The 14,296-nt window shown below is 43.4% G+C and overlaps 1 protein-coding gene across 3 annotated transcripts in view; it reads right to left on the bottom strand.

Annotated features, from left to right (window-relative positions):
* dock8 (dedicator of cytokinesis 8) overlaps positions 1–14,296 on the bottom strand; it is a 205,741-nt gene that overhangs the window by 53,908 nt on the left and 137,537 nt on the right. For 2 of the 3 annotated variants that reach the window (XM_033017785.1, XM_033017784.1), the window contains 5 exons: positions 14,070–14,165; positions 9,907–10,141; positions 5,013–5,177; positions 3,307–3,479; positions 991–1,083 (listed from right to left, as the gene is read on the bottom strand). In XM_033017785.1, the coding sequence (XP_032873676.1) occupies positions 991–1,083; positions 3,307–3,479; positions 5,013–5,177; positions 9,907–10,141; positions 14,070–14,165 (762 nt within the window). The remainder of the gene's footprint in view (positions 1–990; positions 1,084–3,306; positions 3,480–5,012; positions 5,178–9,906; positions 10,142–14,069; positions 14,166–14,296) is intronic. The other variant, XM_033017783.1, reaches the window with a different exon arrangement.

Genomic DNA, 14,296 nt, shown 5'->3' with positions numbered 1-14,296 from the left:
CTCAGCGGGTGCAGCAGCATCTATGGAGCGAAGGAAATAGGCGACGTTTCGGGCCGAAACCCTTCTTCAGACTGATGGGGGGTGGGGGGGGGGGGGGGGAGAAGGAAGGAAAAAGGGAGGAGGAGGAGCCCGAGGGCGGGGGGATGGGAGGAGACAGCTCGAGGGTTAAGGAAGGGGAGGAGACAGCAAGGGCTAGCAAAACTGGGAGAATTCAACGTTCATGCCATCCGGACGCAAGCAACCCAGGCGGAATATGAGGTGCTGTTCCTCCAATTTCCGGTGTTGCTCACTCTGGCAATGGAGGAGACCTAGGACAGAGAGGTCGTCTCCCCTCCCCTCGACTCCATTCAAGGACCCAAGCAGTCGTTCCAGGTGCGACAAAGGTTCACCTGTATCTCCTCCAACCTCATCTACTGCATCCGCTGCTCTAGATGTCAGCTGATTTACATCGGGGAGACTAAGCGGAGGTTAGGCGATCGTTTCGCCGAACACCTCCGCTCAGTCCGCAATAACCTACCTGAACTCCCGGTGGCTCAGCACTTCAACTCCCCCTCCCATTCCCAATCCGACCTCTCTGTCCTGGGTCTCCTCCATTGCCAGAGTGAGCAACAGCGGAAATTGGAGGAACAGCACCTCATATTCCGTCTGGGGACCTTGCGTCCGTATGGCATTAACATTGAATTCTCCCAATTTTGCTTGCCCTTGCTGTCTCCTCCCCTTCCTTAACCCTCTAGCTGTCTCCTCCCACCCTCCCATCCGCCCGCCCTCGGGCTCCTCCTCCTCCCCTTTTTCCTTCCTTCTCCCCCCCACCCCCCATCAGTTTGAAGAAGGGTTTCGGCCCGAAACGTCGCCTATTTCCTTCGCTCCATAGATGCTGCTGCACCCGCTGAGTTTCTCCAGCATTTTTGTGTACACAAGACTTGCATTTGGTTTGAACAAGCAATGTTGTCAGGTACAACGCCCATCTCTTTGTGCTATGTGGCAGTCTACCTTTCTGTTTGAAGATCGTCCAACAGAACCAGCGTTGTTGAAGTAGCTGCTTACTTCTACATAGGAAGACATCCGAACACTTCGATCCATTCCCTGGAGTAAAGGTCCAGGAAGAAGCAATTGAGCAGGTAAGGAGAAGGTAGCAAGGTCAATACATGGTGTAGTTATTGAGTTTGAATTCTAAATAATAGTTCCAGGCATGGGATTAACTGCATTGTCATTAACAACTCATTTATGTAGCACCATAAATCTGGAAGAAAATCCCACCAAGTTCCCATATCATTGAAAAATAACAAAAGCAAACCCAGTCAAAGGGGGAAATGCTTGGAAGGGTGTTGTTGAAAGTTCTAATGGAAACGAGGGAGGAGGAGAGACAAAGGTTAAGAAAGGGAATCCCTGTGTGCAAGGCTCACCAGCAAAAGGGAGGAAATGCACAAGAGCCAAGCCGTTGGGTGTCTGGGTAGGCATGGAGGTATGAAGCCATGGACAAGAAGTTTGAATTTTAGCAACTATGTAGTTGAGCCACAGAGCGTCCGGTGACAGAGCTGAGTGTCACCAGGCTCTGATCTACTCATCTGTTAGGTTTTGTCTTGGGGCTTGGTTCGTTCAGCTTTCCCAGATTGACCTGTTTTTTGGAAGTACAGATTGGTGATCTTAGTCAAATTACAAACTTCCCTCATACAGGTCTGTCAATTAAGGTATTTTTTCCAGAAAATGCAGTCAGAGTGAAAAATATGGTTGTCAGTCCCCAAAATAGTTCAGAAGTATGTTCTTCATGTATTGTTCCTATAATAATTTCATTCCTATAATGTCGTTTTTGAGTTATTAAGCAGAGTTGTGGTTTAATTTAAGAAGTTCACATTCCATTGTAAAAATATATATGTAACTTAATCCAACAACCAAGGTTTCAAGGTCAGCTTACTGTCACATGTACCAATTAAGGTGCAGTGAAATTTGAATTACCATGATCTAAGTCCAGAGACCTAATGCAATGCAAAAGATTGTAACTTATTTTTCTGTCTTGGAGCAATAGGTTTAGAAGTGAAGTACTGTTTGGGCTTGTTTTCTGGTTTCACACTGTTTCTTTTATGTTGCCTGTACATTTAACTGTGGGGTGAGGATTAGTTCAGGCTGTGTTGAAATGTGTTCACAGAAAATTAGCCTCTGACACTTAATGTCCTGCTTCATAGCCAGAAAGGAGATACCTCAACCAAATACCATAAGGACGTTTAAAACCATAATTTGGAGGGAAAAAGGAAGACAAAGGGGCAAGACACAACTGGGACAGAAAGAACAGCAGGGTCTTTAACCTGATATGGTGGACCCTCGCTCTCAACACCACAGCCAGGGAAATATGCTGAACAGGCAGATCTGTGTAAGTTTTAATTAAATTACCCGTTCATTCTATGAATCACTTAGTGAATAGAAAACGTAATTGCTCTAATCCCTCCTCACACGACAGTACCACCATCCCAGGAACACCATTCCAGTTGTACTTCCTCCATGCCATAGCTAAGGAGACCAAAACTATATGCATTTCTCCAAATGTGTTTCATCAACATCCTGTCTAATTGTAGCAAGTCATCAAATGTGAAAATACCTAACTATGAAAGAAAATGTACTACTTCCTTTTTAAAAACTTTTTGCTGCACCTTACAGTTTCCTATCAACTACTGGTGTCCAATAACTCCCCAAGGTGATGTTAGCATGAATGAAAGGAGGTGGGAGAATGGAAGCTTGGATGACAAATTAAATTAAAGCTGTGGTCGGGTAAAAAGAATCATGAACCAGAGACATAGGTTTAAGGTGAGAGAGGAAAGATTTAATAGGATAATGAGGGACAACTTTTTCACATTGGTGGGTTGTGGGGATATGGAATGAACTGCCAGAAGAGGTAGTTGTGGCAGGTACTATATATATATATATAACAACATTTAAAATATATTTAGACATGTATATGGATTGGAATGTTTTAGAGGGATATGGGCCAAATGCAGGCAGGCGAGACTAGCGCAGATTGGTTGTCAAGAGGCAAAGTGAGCCGAAGGACCTACGTGGCTCTACGACTGGTCTGTAGTTCCTTATTTTCACTTTCTCTCCTGAAATAGAATTGTAAATTAAACAGTGTGCAAATCACAAGGAGATAGAAGTGAATGGTCAGGTTGACATAGAGTCGCACACGAACGAGATTTAATGGTCTGAAATAATAATGATCAGATTAGTTTGTCACCATTTCTCTTACAGCCTTTGGCAAAGCAAAATATTTTAAAAATGCAATTCGTTAAAAATGCATTTCTTCTAATGTTAACACCATACCTTGGAAGAGGTAACATTCTTTGGATCTTCATCTAAAGCCAGTGTGCCTGCAATATCAGGATTACTGCTGCTCAAGATACGAGACTGCATGAGTCTGGATCCAACAAAGGCAGCGCTGGATCGCCCCACGGTGTAGTAACGACTCTCTGGAAACACGGGAAGCGTTGCTGAGCCTAAAGAATGCAATATGTATGAGTATAAAGGTCAAATACTGGTCAATCATAGCTGAGTGAAGAGAAAGAGCTGAAATAGGTTTAGATATTCCATACAAATATTCCTAAGGAGTTTGAAAATAAAAGAAAGTTATTGTGAGGAATGTGTTGTCAAATCCAGCAGTCCTGTCAAAACATCAAGTCCAATTGGTATTCCCTGCCAGCAGAAAGATAATTTTTGCTCACTACTTGGTTAAGACTATTTAAAACCCCTATCAGTATAACGTGATGTGGAATGAATAGAAACTGCTGATAGAACATATGCTTTTTTTTTAACCTTTTCTTGCACGAATAATACAGAATGAAATGCACCGATGATAAACTCTTTCAATTCTTATACTGTTTTAACAGAGCAGCAAAAGAAACAGCTCTGAACACATGTGAGGCAGCCTCCGCACAATTAATCTTCTTCCCTCCGTTATCCTTGACTAGCTTTCACCCTACAGCATGACATGGTTGCAGAATGAAATGAGTTGATGAACCTGAGCACCTCCTAGTGGTGGTTATGCTGATTCTAGCTGGAATTTATCAGCTTCAACCTGGGAAGCTTAGAACGCACATTAACAATTCCAGTTAAAATAGTTCACATTTGTGAAGTGATGTGGGAAAAATAGCTGAAACATATTAAGTATTAACATAATGAAAAATAATTATCTGATAATACTGGATCCTTGTCTTATAAGCAAGCTGATAGACTCATACTTCCACTGGTTTTTGAGCAAGTTGGCTACCAAATGGTGACGTTGCCAAGGTTATATATTTGAAGCAGTTTCATTGCAAAGGCAATGATACAGGAGGATGGAAGGGATGAATGGGAAGGGTGGAATGGGGCGAGAATTTAAGAATGCAGACAGGTGAACTTAAAAATGAATACTCAGTGTCGGGTGAAGCAGGAGCCAATGCAGACCTATGAGGACGAGCAATGGGCACAAAGGCCTGGGCATAGGAAAGGGTATAGATGGCAGAGTTTTAAAATAAGGTAGCCAACCAGCAGGCTGTTAATACAACCAAGTCATTTCAAACTTTGGGCGTCAGTGGCAGCTGGATTAGAGTAGATATAGGCAATAGAAAAGAGGGAAAAGTAGGTGAAGGGGTTGCATCAGGATTTAAATATAGTCACATGGTTGCACACATTGCTGGTAAGGGTTTGTGCAAAGGCTGGTCTTCCCAAAATACAACTGAAATCATGGTTCCGTGATTCCAAATGTTGGATAAACATTAATGCTCCTTCTGACCAAAATTATTTCAAACAATACTTGAGCAGTCCAGAGGCATAGATGGAATAGGCCATATAGAAATGAAAAGAGCAATGTGTGCATCTAATGAAAATTCAAAGTTGTTCCATGGCCCTGCTGATGCCCTTGAACATGATTTTCATGGCTGAAGGGGCAGCCTGGTGGGTCTGTGATACCAGTTGTCAGTGGTGGTTTCCATTTTAATGCATTGTAACCTGTTTACTGACTGCTCGTGTTGGAGTAATGAATCAACACTTACCACCTTTGGCCATCTCTTTCACAGAATCTGGCAGGCGAAACACGTAGTAGACATAAGACATCAGTAAGCAGTTGCGTCCGTGTTGATCCTTGCTGAGGTCGGGGCTGTTGTGAAGGCTGTTCACTATCGACACGACTGACTCAAACGTGAACTGTGCAAGATTGGCTGCAAATGAACAGTGAAGATTGTTTGAATGAAAAGGATAATAGGATAATATAATAATATAAAATGATTGCACCAAAAATGAATGCAATAATCTCCCGTTTTTACAGAACATGGTACGTTCAAATATGGAATATTGTGAATCGAGTCATAGACATGTATAGCACGAATATAGGCCCTTCGGCCTACCTTTATCACACCGACCAAGATGACATATTGGGCTAATCCCATTTGCGTGTATTTGATCGAACACTCTACTCTCTAAACCCTTTCTATCCAATTGTCTTTTAAAAGTCATAATGGTATCCACATCTATAGCTTCCTCAGGCAGCTCTTTCCAGATATGGACGGTGCTCTGAATTAAAAGGTTAAGAAATTTCTCCCCGCTCACATTAAGCCTATGCCTTCAAGTTTTAGAATTCTATGCCACGATAATAGAAAAGATTATGTCAGGAGAGGACAGGGCCAATTGCAAAAAAAAAGAAGATAAGGGGTCAGTGTTGGGTCTGCTACTTTTTCACATTATATGTTAATGATCTGGATAATGGAATTGATGGCTTTGTGGCCATGTTTGCAGATGATTCGAAGATAGGTAGGGGGCCAGGTAGTGTTAAGGAAGCACGAAGGTTGCAGAAGGACTTGGGTACAGGTTGGAAGAGTGGGAAAAGAAGTGGCAAATGGAATACACCATGGAAAAGTGTATGGTCCTGCACTTTGGTAGAAGGAATAAAGGTGTACACTACTTTCTAAAAGAGGAGAGGATTCAAAATTCAGTGGTTCAAATGGACGTGGGAGTGCTGGTGCAGGATTCTCAAAAGGTTAATTTGCAGAATGAGTGCTAGCATTTATTTCAAGGAGACTAGAAAATAAAAGTAAGGGTGTAATGCAGAGGCTTTATAAGGCACCAGTGAAGCCACATTTGGAATATTGTGAGTAGTTTTGGACCCCATACCTGCTGAATTTGGGGCATAGGAAGCATTGCTGACATCGGAGAGGGTCCAGAGGAGATTTATAAGAATGAGTTGATTGGGTTATTGTATGAAGAGCGTTTGATGGCTCTGGGCCTGTACTCACTGGAGTTTAGAAGCATGATGGGGCATCTTATTGAAATCTAGCGAATAATGAAAGGATTAGATAATGGATGTTGAAAGGATGTTTCTAGTAAAGGGAGAGTCTCGAACCAAAGGGCACAGCTTCAAGATGGAAATGAGTAGGAGTTTCTTTAGCCAAAGGGGGGTGAATCTGTGGAATTCATCACCAGATAGCTGCGGAGGCTAAATAACTGGGTATTTTCAAAGCGGAGATTGATAGGTTCTTGATTAGTAAGGACGTCAAAGGTCACGGGGAGAAGGCAGGAGAATGGGGTTGAGCGAAAAATAGATCAGTCATGTTCGAATGGCAGAGTAGACTCGATGGGTTGAATGGCCTCATTCTGCACCTATGTGTGATGGTCTTAATATGGTTAAGAGGAATTTTCAAGGAAACAAAATCTTGGTGAACAATTTGAACTGATATATTCTGATATGATTTAAATATTTAAAGAAGCGTTTCCAACAATATCTGACTAAACATAACAGATATTGGCTCCTGGATAAGTTTAAAGGGAACACGAAAATGTCTGAAAATAAAAACAATGTTAAATGGAAAATAGGGCTGCATAATTCCTTACGTTGTGCCAAATGGACCCAATGTCATTCGTTAATGCCACTGAACTCAATATAAATCTTTATTCTCTCTTCTTTGTACTAAAGGCGAGAGGTTAGCTTTTTCATATGCTAACCATTAGCAAACACAACATTAGTAAATCATCTTTACATACTTCCTTTAATGTATCAACAATGAAGACGTATTTGGGATAGATAACTGAAAGATCAGGAAGCATTTCAGAGGGAAATCTTTAAATGTAGAAAATAATATAAAAAAACTGGAAAGACTTATGGAAGTAATTCCAGAGGTGTGGTGTTGACAGCTAGAAGTATGGGCACCCGTGGAGAAGCCATAGAATTTGGGGAGATATTAAAGACCAGGATTGCAGAAGCACAGAAACTAGAAGGTTTGTGGCTGGAGATCTTACACAAATATCAACGAGTTGGATCATGTTCATTAAAAACAAAGATTAGAGTCATAGAGTAATATTGCATGGAAACGGGCCCTTCAGCCCAACTTGTCCATGCCAACCAAAATGCCCAATCCAAACTAGTCCCATTTGCCCCGTTTGGTCCATGTCTCTAAAACCTGTACCTGTCCAATTGTCTTTTAAATGTCGTTATTGTACCTGCCGCAACAACTTCTTCTGGCAGCTCGTTCCATATACCCACCCCTGTATGTGTGAAATGTTTGCCCCTCAGGTTCCTTTTATATCTTTTCCCTACGTAATCCCCTCATGATTTTATGCACTTCTACAAGTTGACCCCTCTGGCACCTGCGTTCTAGGGAATAAAGTCCCATCTCTCGCTATAACTCAGAGCCTCGAGTCCTGGCAATATACTCAGAATTCTTCTCTGTGCCATTTCCAGCTAAAAGGCATCATTACTGCAGCAGGGTTACCAAAACTCAACACAATACTTCAAGTACGGCCTCACCAATGTCTTGTTTGACTGCAACATAACGCACAAACTTCATACTCAATTCCATGACTGATGAAGGCCAGTATGCCAAAAGCCTTCTTCACCACTCTATTTATCTTCAACGCCACTTTTAGATAACTATGTACTTGTATGCCTAGATCCCTCTGCTCTGTAACATTCCTCGTGGCCCAACTGTTTGCTGTGAAGGTCCTGACCTGGTTTGAGTTCCCAAAATGAAACACCTCACACTTATCTGAATTGAACTCCATTAGCCATTCCTCAGCCATTTGCCAAACTTTTAATTGAAGGATACAGTACAGCTCACTGAGTCCATGCCGATCATCGATCAGTTTTGAATCCAACCCCAACACACTAAGGGTAATTATAAATTACCAATCAACCTCCAAATCACATGTCTGATATGTGGGAGGAAGCCGGAGCACCCGGGGGATCTTCTGTAGGAAGATTCCGCTGTAATTCATGATAACTATCTTCATGTAACCAATGACCCCAGGTTACATCACTGATGATGTGTTCAGGAGCATCTATCGATGTATTTGTATCAATCATTGTTCACCGTACCACCTATTTTAGTGTCATCTGCAAACTTACTAATCATACAATGTACATTCTCATCCAAACCATTGACAAACAATAATGGGTCCAGCACCCTGAGGCACACCACCAGACACAGGCCTTCAGTCCGAGAAACAACCTTTCACCATAACTTCTGCTTCCTTCCTTGAAGAAAATTATGTATCCAGTCAGCTATCTCTCCCTGGATCTCACGTCTGGAAGCCTATCACGCGGAATCGGATCAAAGATCCTGCTGGAATTCCTGCAGACTATGCCTAGAGCTTTGCCATCATCAACCTTTGCCGTCATCAACCTACCTCTTCAGAATACGCAATCAAATTTGTGAGGCATGCTCTCCCACGCATAAAAACATGCCTAATCAACCCCTGGTCCAATTACATGTAGATCATATCCCATAGAATCCTCTCCAGTAACTTTCCTATCACCAATGTTCGGCTTATCGGTCGGTATTCCCAGTTTGTTCTTTGCAGCCCTTCTTAAATAGAGGCAAAACATTAGTCACCCTCCAGTCTTCGGGCACATCACTGTATCCAACAATAACAGTTTCCTTGGATATATTTGTTCTGGCTCGGGAGATTTATCTAACTTCATATTTGTGTGGACGTCCAGTATCTCCTCGTCTGTAATACAGGTTGTCCTCAAGACATCTTTCTTTGCAGTAAAAGCAGAGGAGAAATATACATTGAGGACCCTGCCCATCTCCTGCTGTTCCATACATAGATGACTACTTGGATTTCTGAGGGTCCCTATTCTCTTTCTAGTTACCATTTTTTCATTACAATATTTATTAAACATTTTTGGATTCTCCTTATCCTTATCTCCTTAATCCCCTATACACCTTCAGCGATACGCTGGATCCTATTGCCTCGGTCTGTCCCACATCCCCTTCCTTTGCTGACCAGAGCTTCAATTTCTCTTGACATCCAGGTTCCTTACTCATACCTGTCTTGCCCTTCACTCTAACAGGAACATGCATACCTTGACTCTCAGCCTGAAGAAGGGTTCCTTGGATGCTGCTGCACCCGCTGAGTTTCTACAGCACTTTTGTCTACCTCCCACCTTCCAGATGTCCATTTGCCTTTGCAAACACCCTACTCATATCAACTTTTAAAATCATTGTCTCATACCATCAAACTCGGCATTGCTCCAAATTTGAACTTTAGCCTGTGAACCAGCATTGTTCTCATTATAACTATTTTAAAGCTAAAAAAACTGTGGATGCTGGTCCAATAAAGGTTCGCCCACTGACAGATCCGTGACTTTCCCTGCCCAGTTCTTTTGGAGTAGGAAAAGCTTTGCTCTCTCCCCTGTAACCTTTCTTGGAACCTTTCCTGATAACTGGCTAAATTCCACACCATCTAAGCCCTTGGCAGTCCTAGTCTATATTGGGAAAGTTAAAATCAAAAATAAAGATCAAAACCTGGTAAAAGCAATGCAAACATTTGTCATCATGGTGTTAACTTGAGTTTTACCTCTGTAACACAAAACAAATTTCAAACAATCGCATAAGAAATGGCTGCTTCAGCGGTACTTCACTTAATATTAGTGAATCAAATCAATGTCTATACCTGTCTGACCCGCAACGACCATTGGCTGTATTGTCAATTGGAAAAGCTTATCCAGGACCTGGTGCAGAAACAGTACCAGCGGTTCAAGCCGAGCTGAAGGCAGTGAGATTATGCTCAACTTCAACTCGTGCTCCAGGTCATGTTCCATTATCTTCTGGTCGAGAATCCGAATTGGGAATGTCACCCGGCCTTCCAGAGTGTGACACAATGCAAAGAACTTATCCAGGTGGTTGTCCTGTTGCAAGGAAAAATAAGTTCAACTGGTACAATCGATCATGGCACATCTTTGACCAAACACTGCTCAATTCAAAGCTATTTAGATCAAAATTGTCTTGACTTTTTACTTTCAATTCTACTTTGTAGGCAACGATTTAAGATCAAGCAATGCCATCTCAGTTAATGATTAATTCTGCAAACTTGTCTCCAAGTTGTTAACTGAAGAACAACAGGCATATTACAAAATGGGAACCTTGAAATTAGCCTCCCGACCTTCACCTCTCATGACCCTCAGGCAATTTCAGGGATCAGTGTTAAACCATTAGATGACTGAGATTTGAGCCCAATACTTTATGGGTAAGCTAATTGCTGATTTATGGAAGCAGCCACTATTTCACGAGTGTCTGTCATGCAAAGTCTGAACATATTGTTAACAAATTTAAATCAGTCTCCCCCATTTCAGTTTGGAGCCTGATTGAAGATTGATCCCTGCTGTGCGGGCTTACCAGGTGTCAGCGAGCATAAAGCTGCTAATTCCATCAGCTAGCAGTTTCTCCATCAGCACTCCTCTGGGCTGGTGGAGTAGGACTCCTGCCCTGAACCTTTCAGCCTTTTCCCTGGTGATGGCCTTTGTTTTCTTCTTTCTGATCATTGACCTTACCCTTCACCTCATACTGCCCCCACTCCCTGCCAACATGAGATCCTTTCTTACCTTCATAGCAGAGATCTTTAGTTAAGTGATACAGAGCAAAAACAGACCCTTCAGCCCATCGAGTTTAGGCCCACCAGCGATCCCCGCACATTAACACTAAACTACACGCACTAGGGACAAGTTACATTTTTACCAAGCCACTTAACCTACAACCCTGTATGTCTTTGAAGTGTGGGAGGAAACCAGAGCACCCGGGGAAAACCCACACGGGTCACAGGGAGAACGTACATTTCCGTACACATAAGCACCCATAGTCAAGATCGAACCTGGGTCTCTGGTGCTGTAAGGCAGCAACTCTATCACAGACTCCTGACCGACATACATTATAAACCCACTGACTCACATGGCTATCTGGACTACACGTCTTCCCACCCTGCCCCCTGTAAAGACTCCATCCCCTACTCCCAATTCCTCCGCCTACGCCGCATCTGTTCCCAGGATGAGACATTTCATACCAGGGCATCGGAAATGTCCTCGTTCTTCAGGGAACGGGGATTCCCCTCCGCCACCATAGATGAGGCTCACACCAGGGTCTCATCCATACCCCGCAACACTGCTCTCTCTCCCCATCCCCGCACACGCAACAAGGGCAGAGTCCCTCTGGTCCTCACCTTTCACCCCACCAGCCGGCAAATACAACACATAATCCTCCGCCATTTCCGCCACCTCCAACGTGACCCCACCACTCGCCACATCTTCCCATCTCCCCCCATGTCTGCCTTCCGCAAAGACCGCTCCCTCCGCAACTCCCTCGTCAATTCTTCCCTTCCCTCCCGCACCACCCCCTCCCCGGGCACTTTCCGTTGCAACCGCAAGAAATGCAACACCTGTCCCTTCACCTCCCCCCTCGACTCCATTCAAGGTCCCAAGCAGTCGTTCCAGGTGCGACAAAGGTTCACCTGTATCTCCTCCAACCTCATCTACTGCATCCGCTGCTCTAGATGTCAGCTTATTTACATCGGTGAGACCAAGCGTAGGTTGGGCGACCGTTTCGCCGAACACCTCCGCTCAGTCCGCCTTAACCTACTTGACCTCCCGGTGGCTCAGCACTTCAACTCCCCCTCCCATTCCCAATCCGACCTCTCTGTCCTGGGTCTCCTCCATTGCCAGAGTGAGCAACAGCGGAAATTGGAGGAACAGCACCTCATATTCCGTCTGGGGTCCTTGCGCCCTTATGGCATCAACATTGAGTTCCCCCAATTTGGCTAGCCTGTGCTGTCCCCTCCCCTTCCTTCACCCTCTAGCTGTCTCCTCCCACCCTCCTATCCGCCCGCCCTCGGGCTCCTCCTCCTCCCTTTTTCCTTCTTTCTTTCCCCCCCCCCCCTCAGTCTGAAGAAGGGTTTCGGCCCGAAACGTCGCCTATTTCCTTCGCTCCATAGATGCTGCTGCACCCGCTGAGTTCCTCCAGCAAGTTTGTGTACCTTCGATATTCCAGCATCTGCAGTTCCCTTTTGAAAACTCTATCACTGCGCCGCCCTATGGTCATATCAATTACCCCCAATGGTGGCAATGACAAACTCCTCCCCCTCCCAATATTTCCATGTGTGCTTAGTGGGTTTCCATCTCAGATGTTGCACAGCCTAAACAGTTGTCCAGCCACTGCACAGGAAATGGGTCCAACACTGTTCATCTTGGCTCAACCTTAACATCCCTGGCTGAAAGAGTCCTCATCTGGATCTCATGTCGACTGTCCATTTCCCCCCACAGATTACTCAGTTCCTCCAGTAACTTGTTTTTTTTTTTGCTCAGGGAAGACTTAGCAGGAATCTCACACAGCAGAATCAATACTGCCAATTTTATATTGAAGCATTGGCAGAAAGTTGATTGGAAACAAAACTGAAATGCTGTACAACACCATTGTTAGTGTGCCAGTTATTCATACGAGTAACACTGCAATAAGTCATTGAATTATTTATGGACAATAGGTTACTTTGTTAAACTAGTTTTAATGCTGCTTCCAAAATTACATATATTTAAATCTATGAGGTATACTCCTGTTTACTGTAGAGCTTACTCAGAATGTTTATGTATTTTTTCATGATTATGAACATTTAATTTCATGTACATATGAAAACAAATATTGTAAAGACACAATGACGTCAAGGAGAAGCATGGGTTACGAACAAGTCAACAAAAATAAATGAAGACAAACTTTTGATGTTTGATTAAGCAGCACTGCATAGGCAAAAAGTGAAGATGGTCAAACAAAAGTACCAGACAAAGACATTCCTACAAATCAATGATGGGGACATGTTGGTCATTATCTGGGATATGTGCATAGTCTTGTTGCTCTTATGTATTCATTATGCAGCTGATAAAACAATACATGAGTGAACATAGAACACTGAACCGTACAACACAGCAACAGGCCCTTTAGCTCACAATGTCCGTGCTAAACATGATATCAGGTTAAACTAATTCCCTCTGCCTGCACCTGGTCCACATCAATGGGCAATAGACAATAGGTGCAGGAGTAGGCCATTCGGCCCTTCGAGCCATTCAATGTGATCATGGCTGATCATCCCCAATCAGTACCCCGTTCCTGCCTTCTCCCCGTATCCCCTGACTCCGCTATCTTTAAGAGCCCTATCTAGCTCTCTCTTGAAAGTATCCAGAGAACTGGCCTCCACCGTCCTCTGAGGTGGAGGTTATCCTTCCATTCCTTGCATATCTATGTGCCTTTCTAAAAGCCTCTTAAATGCCCTGATCGCATCTGCCTCCACCACCACCTCCAGCAGCGCATTCCAGGCACCCAGAGCTCATTATGTAAAAAACTTGCCCTGCACATCTCCTTTAAACTCTGCCCCTCTCACTTAAAATGCTGCCATCTCGTCTTTGACGTATCCACCCTGGGAAAAAGGTTCTGACTGTCTAAACTATCAATGCCTCTTATAATTTTATACCTGCCAGGGATCTAATGAACTTATATCAATGACTTTACAGTAACAAACAGAAATCTTTATTTTTAAATTGAGTGATCATAAATCTTCTCTATTCGCTTGCATAAGCTGCATAGTGAATCCTGAAATGCAAGACTAAATAAGAGGCATTACTCAAAGGATTTCTTTCACTGACAAGATTCTGAGGTTTCCTTTTACAGCGTGTGACCCTGAGGTCAATGTCACTGTTAAGGGTTGCATCAAGGGTGAACGAGAAGTTCTTCCAGCCCAAATCATTTTAAAGCCCATCTGTAAATTAGAAAATAGTCATGCAGCCCAGTTTACAGGAAACTCACCTGGGTATGTACTGAGGAAACTGCTTGTATCTCCACGTTGAATACACCCTTGTGGCCATCTACCCATTTGATTGGTGGAGACTGGTTTGGAATCTTCTGTATTGAACAAAAATGGACATTTATATTCTTTGGACATAAAGTACTATCAATGTATTGCAGAGTAACATAGAATAGGAAAGGCCAGAAGTCAGAGTAAGTCGTTTACAACTAAACACTTTTTCTTTTCT

Source organism: Amblyraja radiata, chromosome 3, assembly GCF_010909765.2.
Source record: "Amblyraja radiata isolate CabotCenter1 chromosome 3, sAmbRad1.1.pri, whole genome shotgun sequence".
NCBI classification, from domain to species: Eukaryota; Metazoa; Chordata; class Chondrichthyes; order Rajiformes; family Rajidae; genus Amblyraja; species Amblyraja radiata.
The sequence above is the reverse complement of the archived record's forward strand: the minus strand, read 5'-3'. Positions and strand labels throughout refer to the sequence as shown.